Source organism: Tetrao urogallus (assembly GCF_951394365.1).
Source record: "Tetrao urogallus genome assembly, chromosome: 8".
NCBI classification, from domain to species: domain Eukaryota; kingdom Metazoa; phylum Chordata; class Aves; order Galliformes; family Phasianidae; genus Tetrao; species Tetrao urogallus.
The window spans coordinates 20,196,853-20,218,002 of NC_136821.1; the positions used below are offsets into that span (position 1 = coordinate 20,196,853).

Below are 21,150 nucleotides of genomic sequence, written 5' to 3' on the forward strand. Positions count from 1 at the left end.
TTAAGCTGGGGATCAACATATTAAATCCCAGCAAATTTAACATTCTGGTTTCCCATAGCTGTAATAGCTCAAAAGAAACCTTTCCAGCAAAGTTTTTATGTCTCTAACCAAGTTTGCAAACAAATTGTTACATTTTCCTTATTCTACAACAAAATATTAGCACTGCTCTAGGAAATCAGACAGCACAAAATCCTGGCCAGGCCGCACTGACTGTCACCATGCTCCTGGACTGGGCCAATTCCCCTCATTCAACACAAAGCAAGAACATTTCCCTCTACAACAAGCCTATGGATAGCTGTGAAATATTTCTGTCTGCACAGCCTGTCAGGAAGATCAGAACAATGATGCACCTATCTTCTGAAGTGTCTTGCAGAAGCTTTCACTAAAACCGAATTATTACATAATTCTGGATGTTCTTTCCTTGTGTTTATAACTAAAACCCCGCTGAGGCTTAGCAAGCAAGATGCTTGACAAGCTGCCTGGCAGACTGGGCTGGAGGGGCACGTGCACCCAACACATGCTCACGTTGTCCCTTCCAGCTCCTATGAATAACGGTGAGACGTTAAAAGCTTTTGTATAAAAGAAAATACATACATGTAACAAATGCCTCCAATTATTTACTCACAGAATGCAACTGCATGCCATTAATACTCAAAACCACTCAGAGTGAAAATATGCAAGGAAGAAAAACAATTTTATTTAAGCAAGCGTAGTGGTGTTATTTTGTTTCAGTACAGGACGAATCAACTACCAGGAAACATTCTGCCTTTTCACATAAGAAGAACATGTATTTGTAAATGATCAATTAAATTACTCCTTTTCTAAGGCATAGGTATTGATGTCATTCAGTACTCAATAAGGGAAAGGGGAGGTTGTTTGTTTTCTGTTTTTAAAATACAGTACTGATTAGCTTATGTTCAGACCTAGGCATCTTTATTCACACTGAGCAGAACTTGACTGCAATTCGCTGAATTTCAATCGCAAATATCATATGACAAAATAAAAGAATCACATCCTTGGAAAGGACATGAGAGTACTTTAAAAGGTCACTTTTGTTCTCTCCTCATGCTTGCTTAAACATGTATTCCAAGAACAACATCATGAAGAAAACTTAAGGAAAGATCAGAGTATAAATCAGTTATTTAGCTAGCTAGTAGCTTAAAATGAAGATGCAAGAAATTTCATCTCAGTAAAATTATTGTTGATGGTTTATCAGTTTAACCATAACGGTGAAATGCAAATGTTAAAATAATCACATCCATATCAGAGCCACCAATTGGGGAAAGAAAACCAATTACACTATAGTCGCTCAGTAAGGCTTTAAGTTTTGTTTACGACCTTCTCATGTCCCATCATGGCAGAGTTAATACTAGAACAGTCTTCTAATTGTTCTCAACTGTAAGCTACTTCCATTTTTATTTGTAGATAGAGGGATTATCTGAACTACCATTGCATATCCCTCCTGTTTCCCTCAGTGAAAGCTTTAACTAGTAAAACAAGAAGCCTGCCCAAATTGTGCCATCTTGTTTTAAGAAATTCAAGTTCAAGCATCAAGTTGCAGTGACTTTTTCTCAGTTGTAACCAGTGCAGTCATACAGTCTCCTTGCCCCAGCAGAGCCACACAGTCAATGCATTCCAGCCTCTCTAAGTCACATCTATTTCACTTCAGCAGCAGCACATGAGGGAGAAGGTTTGAGAAAAAGGATGGAGACCCCTAGAGCAAGCACTCCTTCACCTGCAGTGAGTACTGCTCAAAAGGGCAAGTTAGGACATTATGCAAAAGGGAAAGATGAGCTTTAAGTTACTCTTTGTACACCCTGCCTCAGTTCCTCCAGCTCAGGAGGAGGAATAAAGGCAGCCCCAGGACTAGCCAGCAGCCAGCAGGGTTTCACACAGCAGCAAGAAGGGACCGAGCAGCCAAAGCCCTGCCCCACACCCCATGTTCCTCCTGGCACAGCCTGAGCACAGCCAGTAACTTCTGCATGCACATTACTGGGCATTTTTGCAGTTCTCTTGCATTCCCTACAGAAAATAAAACACTTCTACTTCAAAATCTGTAATGGTAGACATTTGTTATAACCTAATTGTTTCACATGGGTACCATGACTTGGATTTAAATTAAGTGTACAGGAAATGTGAAGAGATGCTATTCCTTTACTAAGGGTACACAGAACAAGACAGGCATATTATATACAATATACATATATATGTATATATATATATTTTATATATATATATATACATATATATATTATATATATAATATATATTATATTATATTATATATATTATATATATAATATAATATATAATAATATATTATATATATATTATATATATATAATATATATAAAATATATATATTATATATATAATACATATATATAATATATGTATATATATTATATACAATATATAATATACAGAAAAACCAGCATATAAAAATCTACACTAATTTCACCCAACTATTAAATAACACAAAAAAATTAAAATATAATTTCAAAAAATATTCCTTACTTGAGACTACAGACTTTAAGAAGGACACAATACCTTCCCCATGTATTTCTACAGCACTGAATATCTGCTTCACCACAAGGAAGACGCCTTAAAATGAGGAAATCATAACCTAGATATACACAAATTCTTTCTCTTCAGTTCTAGGTGCAAAGACACGTAAATAAAAATATACAGAGGAGCAGACATCACAGATGAGGTATGTTCAATGGAAGGTCATTTAGTAGTTATCTATAGAGTACAGTGGGGTCATAATTGGAAAAAAGTGTATTATCAAAATTGAGGTTTGATATGGGGTTTTATTTTAAAGCACGCAAACGATAACTGTTCTATTAATGACAAAAACTGTTCCTATGGAACTAAACATCTCCTGCAGCCCAGATCACTTTACTGCAAGACTTCTCTATGTTGCAATATCATTATGTGCCATTAATTTGCTATCTAAAAAAAATATATATATATACTGAAGACTAATACACATTTATATCTACTTGTTTAGAAAAAATAAAAGCACGAGACAAGCCTTCCACAATGGAGAAGAGAAAGGGAATGGACAGGGTGGCAGGCAAGAACAGGACACAAAAAAACACCTTTTCCAAAGATTGTTCAAGGCGAAAGGGACATGTCATGTTAAACAGTAGTCAATAGCGGCATACAATCAGTAAACAAATTCAACTCTATGAAAAAAGAACTACATCACCATTTAGTGGTTGCAATTTAGATTATTCTAGCGTGTAATACTTTAATTGTATAAAACAAAGCTGATGTCACAAACACAAAAGAACTTCTTGCAAAGCAAGCACCACAAGTAATTTCTATGCTGCCACTGATGGCTGACAAGTGATGAGCACTTTGTTTGAATTTATGTACTTATGCATCTAAGGCAACAGGTGGCTTATAAAAAGAAAACAGAGCTGTTTTTAACTCTTCTTTAGCAACATTTTTATTATACGTTTTATCGTAATGACTAAACATAATTGCTACAAATAAAAGCTCAACATACTAACTACAAAGATGAATCATGTCTTAGGAAAAATTATTTATTATTGTGATAAAACCAAAAAGTGAGTTAAGGCTAGATCCCATCACTTGGGCATTCTACATGCGCTCAGAATGTTCTCTAACTGCACAAAGCACTCAGTATTTAAGCACTATTTTGTTAAATATAAATTACATCAATTTAACATAAGACTTTTTTTTTTTTTCCCCATTTCAAACAGTAGCGGAATATTGCAAAGCAGTTGAAGGAAATCCTTTATTTTCAAGTCTCCAAACCAACTGACGCAGCCACGTGCTTCAGCTGCAGTTCTAGACCAAGAGAAGCACTACAGAAACACGCTATTTTTTTCTCTAAACTCAGCATAGTCCAATAAAGTTTTATGTTCTTTCTGCACACAAATTGATATTAAAAAAATAATTACAACACCCACAGTGTGTGATGCAGGATAAACTTCTCACTTGAGTTTAAGCACAAAAGACACTATAAGCACACAGTTAATTCAGATTAAAATATAGGTGGAGTGGTATTGACTGGCTCAGCTATGTTAGAAAATTTTGAAAGACAAATTGAGAAGGCAAAAAATGCAATAAGCAGACTGAAACAATCTTTATAGTCTGCCTTGTAATTAAACTGTGAAATAACTCTCTGCTTATCATTAAAACATTTAAGTGTTTGCTCTTTTGGATAGATTAAATGCACATACAAAGATATTAAACTTTTCCTCCGCACAGTAATTTTGCCATACCATCCCTAACAATTAAAAAACATGACACATCAATGTTTCTATCTTGCACACAAAATATACATACACACAATTTTTACAGTGATGTTCACTGGATCCATCTTTCTGTGCTGTAACACTCCAGAGCTCACCCTACGCCTATCTTCCCATATCTCCCCAAAAGCAAGCAGCCCCTCCCAGGTAGCACACATTCTTCTTGCTATGCAGTTCCTCAGTTTGCAATGCACTTGGCTTCTCATTCCTACTGCTATTTATTTCTCAAACATCAATTGTCACATCAAATTACCAAAGTCTGGTGCATAAAAATATTTAGTAAGCCTTAAGGAACTGTTATCTCACAAACAACTATCTCAGTAAGTAGTAAAATGCAAACCTATATTCAAACATTTTTTACACCTCTAACTAGAACTGAGTCTGAGGTATATGAGTTTATCTGCCATTGTCATCATTGGAAGAAAAACCTGTCTGACGGTGTTTTGAGTTCTTTCAGAGAGCAATGAGAGACAAGAGAGGAGCAGGAAGAGGGCTGGGAAAAAGAAGAAGGAAGATGGGTAATGATTGATTTCATCAAGGAAGTTTTTTAAACTACCTTCCATAGGGATTAAATTAACCATACAACGCTTGAATTCTCAGAAAATCAATTCCATATCTAAGAATAAACAAGGAGGTTCTGAAAATCTTTTACAAATACTGAAGCTTTACTTTAAGTGCAAAACTCAAACTAACAACTAAAAGTAACGGTTCTGACGTATTCCACAACAACAGATGGTCACCTGTGGGTTATTATTTTAATGCGTTTGTTAATTGCCTGCAAGCAGTCAGACTTCAGGTTGTTATCTGAGGCTAGAGAATCCCCTTGGCATCAATATGAAAACAATAACTTTCAAAGCTGCTCAAGCAACTGCTGCCAACATAAACATCCAACACTTAAATCCAGCCTAATGCTCATTGTGTTCTTCCACACAGGATTACAGGATAAAAAAAAAAAATTCTGAAATAAAAATCTATTCTGTAATACACTACAAAATAACTGCAGGAAACCTGACACTTTGGAAGTTCCAAAGCAGGGAGAAATGAAAACACAAAAATCTGTTGATATGCCATAGAGAAATGATTAATTTAAAAAAAAAGAAAAAAAAAAATCACTTATAAACCCAAGAAGAAAAGTAAGACTTGCAGCCCTGAACTTCAGGACAGCCAACTTTGAACTCTCCAAGAACCCACTTGGAGGTATCCCATGGCTTAAGAGCATTGGAAGTTAGGGGGTCCAAGTGAGTTGACTGACATTCAAGCACCACTTTTTCAAGCTCAGATGAGTGCTTTCCTAAGAGTACAAAAGCAGACAGGAGACCTGCATGGATGAACTCATGGACAAGCTCATGGAAAAACTCAAATGGAAGAAGAAAGTCTACGGAATGTGGAAAAAGTGTCTGGCTACTTAGGAGGAGTACAGGAACAGGCACGCAGCAATACAACAAAGAAGGCTGAAGCCAACTTGGAATTAAACCTGGCATGGGAGGTCAAGGACAACAAGAAAAAGTTATTTAAGTATGTCAGCAGCAAAATGAAGAATAGAGAAAATGTGGTCTGCTGCTGAATGAACTGGGTGCCCTGGTAATGGAGGACGCAGAGAAGGCAGAGTTAGTCAACTCCTTCTTTGCTTCAGTCTTTACTGCTAGGACTGCCCCTTGAGAATCCCAGACTCTGGAGATACGAGAAAGAGCCCAGAGAAAGCTTAATGCTTCAGGGAAATAAAATAAAAAGAGAATAAAAAACAAAAGTATGCAATTTGTATCAGAGATTTCCTATAGTTGACTTCTTAGGGACATTTTTTCAACTCATCGAATGAGCCTAATGCTTCCTCAGCCAGAACAGCACAACTGTTTGAGTTACACTTTAAACCTGATTAGAAAAGTGATCTATTTTTAAAATAACCCAGTAAAAAGAATACGGTTATTTTTTAAAACAAAACTGGTTCCCAAAGCCATTTTACTGCGTGGTTCTACAATCAGTTCCATCAGCACACACGAAAGTGGCAGCATATAGATGAGAAAAGGTATTTGAATATGGAGCTGCTAAAGCTACCAAAAGACAGACTTAGCACGTTGTGTAAGTTAGGCACAAAGTATGAACTAGGGTAGGGAGGGCACCTGTTTTTCTGCAAGTGGCATTTTGGTCATTGTGGGAACCAGGACTGCTCCAATAAATAGCAATTCTGAAAGAAAACTTAAGCAAAGCTTATTCTGTCAGCTTATTAAACAGTCTCAGACTAAAAAATTATTTGCATACAAATTGGATTACTGTGCAGAGATTTTGTTTAAATATACACCTCCTAGGGCTTTTCTTTTGGTAAGGGCAAATATGTTGTTTGGCTTTCTACTATGCAGTAATTGCTGTCAGTGACTTTCAAGCACTCACAGAACCACAGCAAAGAGAAAGGAAGCATTAAATTGACATTACACAGGACCACAGACAGATTTGCCTAACCGTATTTTAATTAAGACTTGCAATTTCACATCCTAACTAAGTCAGAAGCCCATTTTAGTTTGTCTAAGATACATAATTCCTAGCCAGAATAATAATTAAGTCCAGTTATTTTCTGGGCTCCTTTTTGAGGATTTTTTTCCCCACCACTCAGTTCAAAGCAGTCTCACAGATCCACACCAGGGAAATACTGCTTGACTTCACCTACATAAAGATACATTAGCAGGAAGAAATGGAGGTGAGTAGGTTGGAGAAATCTGAAAACATATATGTGCACAAGTACAGCTGCAGATAACAGAACCTGCGCAATATAAAGCATTGCAGGTAGTATACCATGTATTGGGTATGCCAACAAGTACAGACTACTCAGAGAACTTAATTCTTTTTTTGAGGACAAGATGATGTAACAAGACATTAACTGTACTCACAGCAACTTGTAAGCATAAATCTTATTTAAATGTAAATACTATGAACCAATGATGTGCACATACTTGTTTTAAGAATATGAACTGAACATGAGCCCATGACATGGCAACGTTCTTTTAAGTAAAATACAGTGGTCCAGCCCAAGACGGTGTTCACAGTGCTCACCACTGCCTTTCTTCACAAGTACTTCAAATATATTTTCTGTCTTCTTCAGCTAGATTACTGTCGTTCCAGAATTTTTTCTTGCTTAAAAATCTTAGCACTAATTTCAGGACAGGAAGATAAAAGAAGCCTCAAGGCACAAAGAACTACACTGCTTGTAGATCTAGCAGGTGCTGATACACTGGCTTTCCCCACCTGGAGGCCACCGATCCCACAGATGACGCAGTATGGTCACTTTTGCAATTGCTGCTTGTCTACTTACTGTGAAGTCACCTAATTTAACAGCAGCCCCAGCAATAACTAAACCAGCTCATTTGATATTGGCACACTTGCATACTCCCTTGCTGAGCAAAAACGTAACTGCTTCTGCTCTTTCCAGAGCAAACACAGAGCTACGTCCTCAGATGGATTAGGGAATACGGCCATGCTTTCCTTCTGAGAAGTCCACAGATGAATTAGGAAACAAGAAGTGCTTCCAGGAATTAAATGCGAAGTTCTAATGAAAACTTCACTTGTTAAAATAAAAAAGACAAACAGCTTCTTTTGAGAAAGCAACTTCCTGGATGTGAAACTACAACATTCTCAGTCTACAGACTACTCATCTTTTTCATACAATTGCTGTACCAAACAAAGTGATGCTTATCGACATCCAGCTAGTTGTCTATTTCAAAATTCTTGCAAGGAATTTTTGGTTTTACCTTTTCTAGTGTGACATTCCTCCAATCAAAGAAAAAACAGGTTTTCACATTTCATAGTACAGCAAGAAGTTAAATAAATAAATAAATAAATAAATTTAAAAATACTGCAGGACTGCTACCTTCAAGCTTTCAAGAAAGTCCACAGCAAAGCAAAGAAATAAAAATTACAAGATATTAAACTATATGTAAAGCCAAGATACCTCACCCCAACAATAACAACATCCAATTAAGGAGACAAACTTTTGAGTGTGTTTAGGTGACTGGTTTTGAATAAACTGTCACAGCCTGATAATTTCTTTAAGATATTACAGAGAAAAATGTCTCACCTGTATTGCCTAAATAGCAATTATACACTAACATGAAACACAGATCTATAACAAAAGTAGTCATAGGTCAAATAATAGCAATGACTCAGTGAAGACAACGTGCCTGGTCTTTATTCTCAGGGGAGGGCGGGGTTTACTGGTCAAGTACTTTATGACTCACAGCACGGTATATAAGATATTTTTCTACGTATTCTTTAGAATTGAGAGATTGTCCTTGTAGCTCAGTAGGTAGCTCTCCTGCTTCTGGCCTATAAGGTCATAGCTTTAAGTCCCTGCTGAGGAAATTTAACAAGTTCCATCTATAAATAGAACGGCATTAGATGCTCCTACTCCAACAAGGGTGGTGGCCTTTAGATAAGAAATTTTTATGTTTTCATAAAAACATCATGTTCTGATGAGAAAAAGACACTGGACATAGAGAGACACAATGTATTAGGCTAAAGATGAATGGCAAAGTGGGCTCCCAAATCCTTTGTAACTTCAATTACCATCAGACTTACAATTCTAGCATTAACAAACTGCAATGAAGGCTAGAGAAGAACTTACGCACAATAAATTTCCTTTTCAACGAGCATAAGTAATTAACTAAATCAGCAGAACTTACCACACTGAGACTGAAAAGATGCCCCTAGGTACATCACAATCAAAATTTAACTTGGGACAGCAAAAGGGAACCTCAGTGCAAAAGAAACTTTGGATTTTTTGAAAAGCAATATAAACGTTTGAACGTTCACAGCTCCCATTCTATTTCTGAAGAAAGAAAATCTCTCTCTGAGAGCCATTTGTTTAATCACCACAAATTAAAAGAATGCTACTCAGCAATACAACATTTTTGCTCCCTACACCAAGGCTTATCCAGCTCTCAAAGAACAACCACCTGTGCCAAAGTTTAAGAATAAAGACTATTCAAACCCTCATCTGAGGTTGTTTGTGCGTTAAACCATAGTTACCTGAGCTTAGAGCTTACAGCTCAGGTGTCACTTTCACTCAGCCTGGTGACCCATTATTCGCCAAAGACAAAGGATAAGTCATTAGAGTGCTGACAGTTTCCTGGCACCTTCTCCACAGCCCTCACCCATGTGCCCAGGAAAGGAGGAACATTCTTCTATGGAAGACAGCAGAAGAGCATACTGCAAACAGCTCTAAGGTACAAAATGTGAGTTTTATACATATTTGTTCACCAAAAGGCGAACAAATTAATTTTATTTGCCTAAGTGAAAGCCCTGGGAAATTTAAAAGCACTTTTCCACAGCTGGCCATACTGCAGGATCAACAGGGTTACACAGGCCAGATGTGGTTGTTACCCATGCACTCCAGTTCTGCTTGCTGATACAGAACCACCGTAAGGTAGAGAATAGAAATCTAGCACTCCTGCTCATATCATCCATACAAAAAAAAAAAAAAAAAAAAAAAAAAAAAGCAGCTTTGGAATAAAATAAAAGTAATAAAATAATTCTCTGAAAAAAATATTCTCCTCTCCCACATCACGAACAGTCTATTTTTATGTGAGAAAGAACTAATGATAAGCAAGCTTGTACATATCAGTACAAAAGGAACCTTGACAGCATTAAAAGGCTGCTTAACATCCAGAATACTCAATACTCGACTCAGAGTGGTAGCCAAGGACACAACTGACACCTGCTATTTCCTCACTGAAGTAATAGCTAAGGGCAACTCTTAAATTTGCACTTCTAGTATAGTTGCCATTTTTAATCTACCATCCAAAGAAAGTCATTTTCTTTTCTACAAGTACATGGGACAGATCTGCCATAAAAGCTTTAAACAGTTAGGGCCATATAAACAATATGACAGCCCTCCCCAGCCTGCCTCATGCCACCATGAAAACATTCCCACTGCAATTAAAACTATAAATCCACCTGAAACTTGGGCAACAGAACCAAGAGAACCACTTCTAACTAAACAATGAAACTCAGCAAATGGAACAGGCCTTAACCAGTCTACAGCACGCACCAGGTTATTTTGGTAATAATGCTGGACATGCTATTATGCGGGACAGGAAAAAAAGAAATTAAAACTAAACTCCCCATTCATTCAGCCAATAATAAGTGAGTAAAGCATGTTTGGACAAAGGTTATCACACTTAGATTCGTCCAGAAATAAAAAATACTCCTTTTTCCCCAGAGATAACCTCTGAAATTAGAAGTATTGAGATCAAGTTGTTTACCTCAAAGAAATTCCATTTCAATTTGTGCACTTTAATAGGGAAAAAAAGCAACAGGAAATATCAAACAAAAAATATACAGCACTCCTCTTGATGCCTTATTTGCTCAGCTAAGAGAATCCCCTTCGTACCATTGCTAATCACACAAAAATACAGCCCTACTCCAGCACGCTGTCTTCTTTTACTTATCCTATTGCTCTACCTCCTGTTTGTTGCTACTTCATGGTAGAGAAAGTGTAGTGAAAGCATGAAAACATTGTTTTCCTTGATTTAAACAAGCACTATATCGCCTGGAAAGTAACAGTGTATCTAGGATATGGAAGTTTGAAGACTGAAAACCCAGGACCATTTCAAGGCCCCGAGGGTACTTGTCTACATTGAAATCAAGTAAGGAATCTAAAGAATCAGAGAAATCTCTTCACCTCAGCTTTACGCTATGCAAGAAACAAGGCAGGCAAACACCATACACAACTTCCACAGTTTCAACAGGAAGGTAATTATAATTATTGCTGAGGGTATTAGAGCTGCAGCTGCCAAACCTAAGCGCCTTGTGGTACACAAAGTGATACGCAACAACCTTCCTTGGAAACCTTCAGGTAGCTCAGAGGAAACACCAGGGAATCCTGTTATGGGAGCGAGCAGCTACAGACAGACCTCTTGTCTTAAGGAAGGTAAAATTCAATATATTCCCAGTGAATAAAGAAAAACAGGAACAAAACCATGACCCTAGGACTTCAGTGAGATGCCTGAAGTTTGTTTCGCTACATTACCTGTTATGCAACTGAATTAAAAGGAACAGAAATTCAGTGCAAAGGACAATCCTCCTGAATGGGGTTCATCAATACAAAGATAAAATGAGTCTAGCAAGATCTGCATAAAAAGCTATTTATAAACATGGGATATCTGTTTTTTCTTTTCAGGATTAACACATTCTTCCACACAATGAAAATTATGTTTGCTACAAATTCAAGCACACACAAAAAGTCATATCTCAAAATACCTGCAAAGTAAGAGATGCTTGATCAAAGAAATATGGCAATCATACAGGAACTTTAGCAATATAAACTCTCAAAAACTTTCAAAGTTCATTTGTCTAGAGTAAACCTGCTGCCTGGGAAAAGCAAAACAATACTCAAAGAAAATCATTTTTCCACTAATCCTGTTCTTATGGTGTCCGGTAATACAAATCCAATCTTTTGAGAAGCTGATAAGCCTTTTTTCCCAGAAAAAAAATTTTTCTGCCTCTCCCTTCACTGCCCTCCCCAATTGCATGGCTGGGCAAAGACATATTTCAGATCTGCAGCCAAGTCACACCTACCTACTTACTTTTTTGGAGAAATTAGATGATTACACTGATAACGGCCATTAAGTTCCGTAAAACCCAAACCCAGGTGGGCTACCACGCTTTTCAATTTCAGGATGATGTGCCCACCAGTTTGCCTAATAAGTCTTTCTTCAAGATCCGCATGCCTGAATGTAGTGAGGACCCCATAATAACCCACTTTTGACCTTCTGCCTGCCATGCAAAGAGAAGAAAAGACCAATTCTCTGACAGGCTCTGCTGCACATGTTAGCCATTAACGCATGCAGCGGTGATGCATGACAACAGGATAAGGATTGGGAGCAACAGTTTCAGTGCTCTGAGGTGAAAATTTGTTCCAGATCAACTCAAAGCACAAGTGAAGACAAACACTAAATTTTTAACGCTCTGAAAAGTGATGACCTAAAAAATCCCTTTCCATTTTTAAGTGATCTCCCTGTTGATGACCAGTTTGTTCTGATTTTTACCTGACAATGCCATGCAGGAGCCCAGCAGCTTTTTTGTCAGTTCTGCTTATTTCCCCAGATCACTTCTTAGTGCATCTCCCCCCAAAAGCATTTCTGTTACCATCATTTTTCAATCCTTAGTAACACCTACTTCCCATCTGGCTGGCACACAAAGCTTCACCTACCAGTCCACAGCTTCTCCCTGTAACAGAAGCAATCTGTTTGGATTGCTGTCAAGTCATCTTCTGCACTGCTACAGAAACCCAGCGCCTACGAGCTGGGCTCAGAACTGATGGCCACTCCCAGGACACTGGTTCCTTAAGGCAGTTTAACGACCATTAAGAATTTGGACTGAGCTCTGATAAGAGGCAACAAATAAACTTCATCCTCTCAGGACCTGTAAAGTTTAAGGATTCAGAAAAACAGTTTGTGTGGTCTCTAAAATCTGACAGAAACAGTGCATGCACCAGATGTGCCACAGACTCATAAGAAAGAATGTCTAGATTGGAAATAATTTTGAAAGGTAGGTGAGTGTAAAAAGCAGTTCAACATACAGAAAAAGTTTATACAATTTTATACTTTGACACGGTATGTAAAAAACTTGTCTGAGTTACAAATTTTAACATGAGTTTGTATTGTGTAAACCATAGATACTTGTTTTTAATTTGCTAGAGAGGTACTCATAGCTTTCAGTGTCAGATCTTTACTTTTACAGTTCTCAAGAAAAAGAAAGCAGAAATAATGCAATTTTCAGGAAGGAAAAAAAAGCGTAGTTGTATATGCCTTAATTAGACTACTTTGCATTAGTTTTTGGTTGTTTTTTTTTTGTTTGTTTTTACTTATTAGCTCTACTAACAACTCCAAATAACACTTAGAAAGATCTTTGTGCTTACTGGGCAATGAAAAGAAATTTTACAACACCTCCTTACTAGCTTGCATTCTGGCTACATGTCTAGCAAGAGCAGAGGAAGAGGAAGACTAAGATTTTGAAAAAGGAAAAAGCAGTATTTAACAAACAATTCCAACATCTTTTGTGATCTCAAAGACTGAAGGAAAAGAACAATCATTTCACCATCATTACATTTCAGAATCCATGAAAGCCCTGAAACATATGACAAGTACATGAAAGACTAAATTGATAGATCTGAATTCAAAGAATACTGAGTAAATACCTGAATGGTCTGAAACCCCACAATAACAGTCTCACTACTTTTTCAAACCCCAAAAATGACAACAAATGGCATTAATCTTTTTAATAGCCTGAGAAAACACATTGGCTTATTCAGCATATACATTAAAAAGCATTTTCTGTACATATTATATCAACTTGCTCCTTCACAAGCATTAAACACGACATAAATATGAAACAGAGCAAGTCTGAACAGTTTATCACTTGGTCTTAACTTACATCAGACAAAACTATAATTAAAAACCCAGTATGGCAATTGAGAGTGTGATTTCCCCTTTTTCTTAGGGATACTGTAGAAACGGTTCTCAGATATCAGAACATAAACGTTTACAATATACAAATGTATCAGTACAGCCTTCACATGTGGAAGTACTTCCTAAAGTGATGCAGAAGATCAAAGGACTTACTTCACTCTGTCCAACTGAAGATCTGTCCTCACCTTCTCACAGCATTTTAAACAACGTTAAGTGCTCAGCTGCAATCAGTGTCCCGTGATTCTACTCAAAGTATATGCTCAAGTTCAAGGGAGCAACAGTTCTAACCATCTAAATCACTACTGTAATTTTCCACGCCTTTAGGTTTTGTGTTGGTCTAAATGAAAAGTACTCAGAAGTCACAGGGCTTCAGTGTAAGTCACAGAGAAATCAGCATGAGGATAAATGAAAGGCTTGCCCTTAAGAACAAAATTCTAGAATTTGCTGTTATCTCAGTATTTTCTTTTTCTACCAATCATTTCCGTGTATGCTACTCCAAAAGTAATGCCTCCTATTTATTTCCACAGAAACTAAAACACATGCAAAAAGCACTATTTGATAGAGCAAATCCTTGGCTACAAAATCCTGTTTTTCAACATAGTCACCATCATTAGTTATGCATTTTTTGACCGTGATGAACAAGAGTGCACACTGCACTCGGAAAAAACTGCAGCAGTGGAGGTGACCACTGTTTCACAGGTGCTACGGCATGGTATCATCACCAAAACTCCATCCACCATCTCACTGTACTACATCCACTGTTTGGTCTCGACACACTCAGCAAGTATCAATGAATACCAACTGATGTCAATCATTCCACATGGAGAAATTTCATGACACATCCTTGCTTCATCTGCACTTCCATGTCCGAGCCATTCTATCAGACCGCCCCTCAGCTGCCATCCGTCACACGGCAACACACTGGAATACCGGTGGGAAGGTCTGAGCTCTGCTGTCGATATCATGGGCCAATGTAATAAAATTGGAGGCATTACTTTCAGAGCAGCCTTTATTAATGTTTCCAACAATTCAGTTCACTTTTAAGTCTCCAGCACAATGACCATATAGAAAGATACTCACTATTCACCAGAAGATGAGGTTCTTTAGTGATTTTCAGTTTGTTGTACTGTTTTTGGGCTTTCTGGGGGAGGGAGCGAGTAAGGAGAACCCTGAATTTGATGACTTTGAGTTGCCAAGTAAAAGTAGTTACATTTTAATGGCTATTTGTTCAACAGTTATTAGTTCAAGTACAGCAATGCTGTCCTTAAGCTATAGAGTCAACTTAAAAAATGGAGTTTACGTACGCATCAGATGAAAGATCCCATCACAGGCGTTAATATGAGACAAAAAGGAATTTCCTAGGCCTTGGCCAGTATGGGCTCCTTTCACAAGGCCAGCAATATCCACTACATTCAGAAAGGCTGGAATTTTGCTGGAAGATAAAAAGTTTGAAAGTTTCATTATTGAAGCATATTGGTCAAAATGTTCGTCACAGAAATAAGTCCAGAATATGAAAATAAAATAGGTCATTTTTCCAAAACAAGTTGCACATAACAATATCTTTATATCTTACACCTACATTATTTAAAAAAAAAAAAAAAAAAAGAGAGAACAAGATTTCCTACTCCTCCTTCAAGTAAAACTTGAAAACTTGTTCTTTCAAACAATCTCAGAATGCTGAAATAAAATGCTTATCACTGAGCAGTTTTCATAGCACCAAACGGATAAAACACCTCAGTGCCCATCAGTGCTATCTTCCCCTCCACTGTTAGTTCAGTAAGCAAAGTTTGTCAGAAGGGCATATTTTAAGCAACATTGATTAAAACAGGTAGCATTAACTAGTAGAAGTGGTGGTGGTCAGGATTGGGTAAACAATCAGAAAGAAAGCAGCAAACAAGTCTAGTTGAAGATGCCATTTTAATAGATACAAAGTGGTGATACTTAACACCACCTACATTCAAACAAAAATTACTTCTCAAAATCCATCTGAGGAAAACAACAAGCAAGAATGCAATAAAATGTTAACTAAGAGCACCTTCATGTGATCTACACAAATGTCCATAGTGGCAGAGAGAATCCCGCTGAAATGGTGCAAACTCCTCATTAGAAAGACTACAAAATGCAAGCCTTAGGCATCAGGACCTCCAACCCAATGGCTTCAAAACACTCATAAACAAAAGGAGCAGTACTTAATTTCCATTAAACAACTTAAATTGTCACTCTTATATTTCATTAGTACTACACTAAGATAAATACAATCAGACTATCAAGTGTAGACATAACAGAAAGTGCCCAAATCCACAGCTTTTATAATGCTGGTGGAAAGATGTGAATAAAGCTATGAAGTCTCCCATTTTTGTCTTCAACATTCCTCTAACGCTTCACAAGAAAAATGATTTCTTCAGATAATAAACTGACCTCATAGTACAGGATCTGGATAAAATCATCATCTTCACCAAGGTGAAGTTCAAAGCATCATTAAACCTGCCGGTTTAGGCAGGAACTTAATTATATGTTTTACACCATTCCTAACTTTGTGATGTGATTAGAACTGAGCCAGAACACAACACGATACTCAAAACAGTGAGATTAGAAAATAGGGGAAAAAATACTTAAACATAGCTTATGAGAAAGAGTATAAATACCTTTTGAAGTAAATAAACTTTGAAAGCTTCACACTTTCGTCCCACTATGGTTTTCTTAGCAAATTCCATCTTTTTTTTTTTTTTTTTTTTTTTTTTTTTTTTAATTACCAGCATACGAGCTCAAATGGAAACAGCAATCAGTGAGCATTAAGGCACTACCAAAAGTAACACAAATTCTGAAGACAGAAACCAGTAACCCCATAAATGCATTAACACAGTAACTCCTTTCATCTGACAAAAATGCAGAGCTAATAAAACCCTCACTACAAATAGCAGCAACCTCCCCATTAGAATTATCAGAATTCCTTGCTTTCTGGCAAATAACTAAGTTAACAGCAAGGTACAGAAACGCCACATTTTAGAGCACTTCTCCATTATAATTTTAAGAAACTATTTTAAGAAAAACAAAGGTGTTGTTAGTAATGTTTTCTTTCCTCTATCCATTCCGTACGATTATCTTCCTGGCCAGCCATCAGAAGAACACACACTATAAAGATGGCACATCAGAGCAAAAGAGCCTTCTTCATATGCAGATAGACCACTATCACGAGAATCAACTCCAGGTGTCAGACAACGGATTCCAAACACCAGCTTATTTCACATCTTACTAATAGAAGAGAGATCTTTGAAGATAGAATATCCAGGTCCCCAGAATGGTTTCATCTCAGCTATCACAAAATTAACATCCTAAGCAAAGCAAAGCACCACTGCTCCCAGCAGCCCACTCCCTAAACCTGAATCTCTATTTCATCAAAGATGAACACAGAAATAAGGAGAAAAGGCAGGAACTATTCACACTTGCCTATGCTTTGAAAGACAGTGAACATCGTGAAATTAGGCAAACAGAAATACTGCAAAAATGGGGGAGAAAGTACCACAGGTATCAACTGCTTTAGTACTTTTTAAAGAACAAAAACTACTGGATTTTCTTTTTCACCTTTCTCTAAACAAATTAATTTCTGTTTCTTAAGATTTGTTAGCCAGCATTTGATGAAAGTCACTGAGCTTCACATGATCACCAGGAACAGGTGGCACCAACCGATCATTTGCACACATCAGTGCAACACTGATCTACCAGGAAGCATGTCACAGTAATGTGTAACATGAAACACCACAGCATCCAGAAATGCCTCTATATTTTAAGCACATACATAATCTTGGAGCAAGGATTTTTATTTATTTATTTATTTTTTTACCTTGCTCAGAAATCCAGCAACAGCACCAGCACACCACTCTCACTGTACAGGGTGCACTATAGCAAAGATCGCAAGAGTTGCTGGGGCAAAGAAGGCCCAGTTTGGTAATGCAGTGGTCTGTATATTCCATCAAGAACAACAGAGCGATGCATCCAAAGGCTTGTGCATTTAAAAAAGAAAGAAGCATCTTCCTTACCAATTTGTTTCAAGTTCCTACTAAAAACTGAGTTACTTTAAAAGGCAACACTGGTTTCTTTAGCACAGTGGTGGTTTAAGACAATTTCCTTCATCATTAGATATCCTTCATTAGAGTGCTTTATTTTCTAAGCCAAGGTACAAAGTTTTTTTGTTGGTTTTTTTTGTTTGTTTTTTTTAAGACAAACACATGCACACAGTCTGCAATTTGTTGTACAAACATATTTGTGCCAAAATTTGAGAGGAGGGAAGGCATATATTTATTTCCTAAACTTCCATGAGCAATCATTCAGTGTAACTAGTTATGTAGTTGTGAAACAGGTAGCATGCACCTAAAGCCTTGATTTGACATCGAAATCAAAATGCTCTTTCTCTATTTACATTTCTGTTCTGTATTTCCACAGTCTTTCTTCTCCACCACCACTCCAATGATTTCCCTGTACCATGCAGTACAGCATAACGAAACCTCACACCCACCAGGAGACTCCAAAAAGCCACACGAAAGGTCCAACCTAGCTCATAACACAGCAGGTTTCCAACATGCCTGCTTGAAAATTCTCTTAGTTCTAGCTTTGTGTTCATTTCTCAAATAGTTCAATAAACTTCTCTACCATTCCAAACTCTACCTGTTACACAGTCTGACCCAGCAACAGAACAGATTATTCAGCACCAGGGTAGAACGCTCATCTCTTTTCTCTTTGTTAAAAACAAATGTTACTCATCCCCTGGTTCCAGTACAGGCTCTTCTGCCTTTAAAAACTTTATATCAGATCTGTTTGAGAAAGAGAAACTCCTCTTCCTCCCCTAGCATTTGTATGCTTTAAGCAGGAATCACCCTTTTAAGAGGTGACAAGTCAGATTAGTAGAAGTAGCAACACGAAATACCTACAACACAACAAAGCCAATTCTGGCTTGTTTCCAAACAGAGAAAAGTAGTGCACAGTCCCTCCTGGCTACTGGAGGCTGTATTCGACATTACTGCTTCTGTGAGTGACTGAACCCAGAGGAGCTACCCACTAATCCCCACACTCATTTCTTTCAAGTAACAAACACTCTCTTTCTGAAATAAAAGTCTAAATACCATTCAAGTGAAAGTGGATTTACGACTTGTATCCAATTTACTATCCAACAACAATATTCAGTGATATTAAAGGGTTTTTTGTGGTGATGATGTTTTTATTTTCTTTTAGCCCCAGAGAGAGAGAGGTCATGCATGCCTTTGGGATGACAATAAGAGGCGAGCAGGAAGAGCTACTTATCTCTTTATCACTTTACTGATTTATAAGTAGCTGATGACAGCTAAACAAGAATAGTGTTCATGTGGCCAAGCAGTAACAATATCACAACTTATAACTTTGTCTTAAAAAAAAAAAAAAAAAAAAAAAAAAAAACACACTTTAAAAAACACATAATTACTTCTTCACAACCAACAGTCCAAACCTTTTGGCTTATTTTTGGTCTGTATATTAACAAGCAAGCTTAGTACTCACTTGGGACTGAGAACTAAGCTACAACAATTTACTTTAGTAAATAGTTCCATGTCAATGTATTTTTTCAATACTAAAAAAGTACACAGGAATTACCGACAGAAATAATTTGCTCAAACCTGAAAATTAAGCTAACAAATGTATGCCCGGTCAATGATTGGTCGATCATTTTTAGATATCTGTGAGACTTGACTCAAAAAACTGAGACCCAACTATTGAACTACAGCAGACATGTATGCTAATTTGCACTATGATTTATGTACATTCATTTTTATACATCCACATGTTAGTGCAAGCAGAAATTAATAATTAACAGGCATCTATTTTAGTTTCTGAGGTCTTAGCACCTTACATTTTCGTTTTAGTAACTCCATACTAAAGGAGATGCCAGTAAAAACAAAGATGCCGCATTTGCAGTACACTACCATAAAAAGTTTGCTTTCAGTAACACTACTTCCATTGCTTAAGCAAGAAAGTACAAAGCAAGAACTCGAGTTACCTTGGAGGCTTGTGGTACTGGCACAGGAAGTCAAACCTGTCATCCGGCACAGGAACTCGACTCTCATTTGGATCAATAGTACAGAAAGGAAAGTTCTCTGCTGCCGCTTGACTCTTTGTTAACACATTGAAAAATGTGGATTTCCTGTAAAAAAGAAATTTTGTTAGATAAATCCAAACGAGTAGAATGTACAAGGGCTGGGTAGAAACACACCTTTCCCCCAAACCACACGCAGTACTGAACTGCCCCTCGACTTCAACAGCTGACCCGGCCGCGCTGCCCCCGCCAAGAGCCGCTTACACCCCCCAAACACACGGCACAGCAGCTGCCCACGGCCGGCGGCCACGCAGCGCAGCGCAGCGCCACGTACGGCGGCCCACCTTCTGCCGCTGGGGCGGGTTTTGCTTCATCAGCTCTCCAGAAGTTCCAAGAGAGACAGTCCCGTTCGCTGCCGCTGACGGGGCCGCTCACCCCCTCCTCCCCGTAAGCAAACGAGCCGGCGGGCACACGCGCACGGCAGGAAGCGGCGGGCGGGCACCTACCCTACGTTGGGCAGCCCGACGATCCCGATCTTCAGGGACGTCCCGAACCTGCCGATAATCGGGTGCGCCTTCACCCCGTCGCCTGCCTTCTTCGGGGCCATCTGGGGACGCAGAGCAGCGCTCGGTGAGGGACCCGCACCTCCCGTGCCGACTCCCCCCGAGGTGCCCGGCAACCCCCGGCCGTGCGGCCTGCTGCTGCCTGCTGCTGCCGCCGGGCCCGCCGCGCCGCGAGCGGAGGGAAAGAAAGAGGAAAGGAGGGGAAAGAGGAGCGGGACCCGCCCCGCCGAGCCCCGCGGAAGGCAGGCGGGCGGACGGGCTCACCTCGCGGGACGGGACGGGACGGCGGCTGGGGCCCAGCGGAGCGGAGCGGCAGCACTGGCACGCGGAGACAGACACGCCGGCTCGGCAGCTGCCGGCGGCGGAACAGGCGGGGCCGCTTCGCCCATTGGCCGGGCCCACGCGAGGGGAAAGGTCGGCGGCGGGAGGCGGCTTCCTTGCGCTGGCGGGCCGGGCTGCTAAGGGCTGCCCGCCGCGCTCCTGCGCTGCCGCCTGCGAGGCTGGCCGTGGGGCGCCTGTGGTTCCTCGCCTAATGGTGCGCCGCAATGAAAGACGCTCCTGGAGCTTGACAGAGATTCCACGCCACATCCAACAACTTTTCCAAAGCCGTGCACGGACGTAGACATCCTTAGTCCAGTGCAGTGCCCACTGCCGATGGCAGTTCGTCATTTGAATGCATTGCAATCAAACGTAATTGCTTTTGCTTAATAACATATGCATATATAGCAGTAACTCGTTTACTATAAATCAAACCAGCAAAAGTACACACGCCCATTCAAGAAAAA

General features: G+C 38.8%; 1 protein-coding gene across 2 annotated transcripts in view; it reads right to left on the bottom strand.

Moving 5' to 3' along the window:
- OLA1 (Obg like ATPase 1) overlaps positions 1–20,409 on the bottom strand; it is a gene marked incomplete at its 5' end in the record, with an annotated part of 85,518 nt that extends 65,109 nt beyond the window's left edge. For both annotated transcript variants that reach the window (XM_079539361.1, XM_079539360.1), the window contains 3 exons: positions 15,049–15,176; positions 19,767–19,910; positions 20,309–20,409. In XM_079539361.1, the coding sequence (XP_079395487.1) occupies positions 15,049–15,176; positions 19,767–19,910; positions 20,309–20,409 (373 nt within the window). The remainder of the gene's footprint in view (positions 1–15,048; positions 15,177–19,766; positions 19,911–20,308) is intronic.
- Positions 20,410–21,150: the final 741 nt, after the last annotated feature.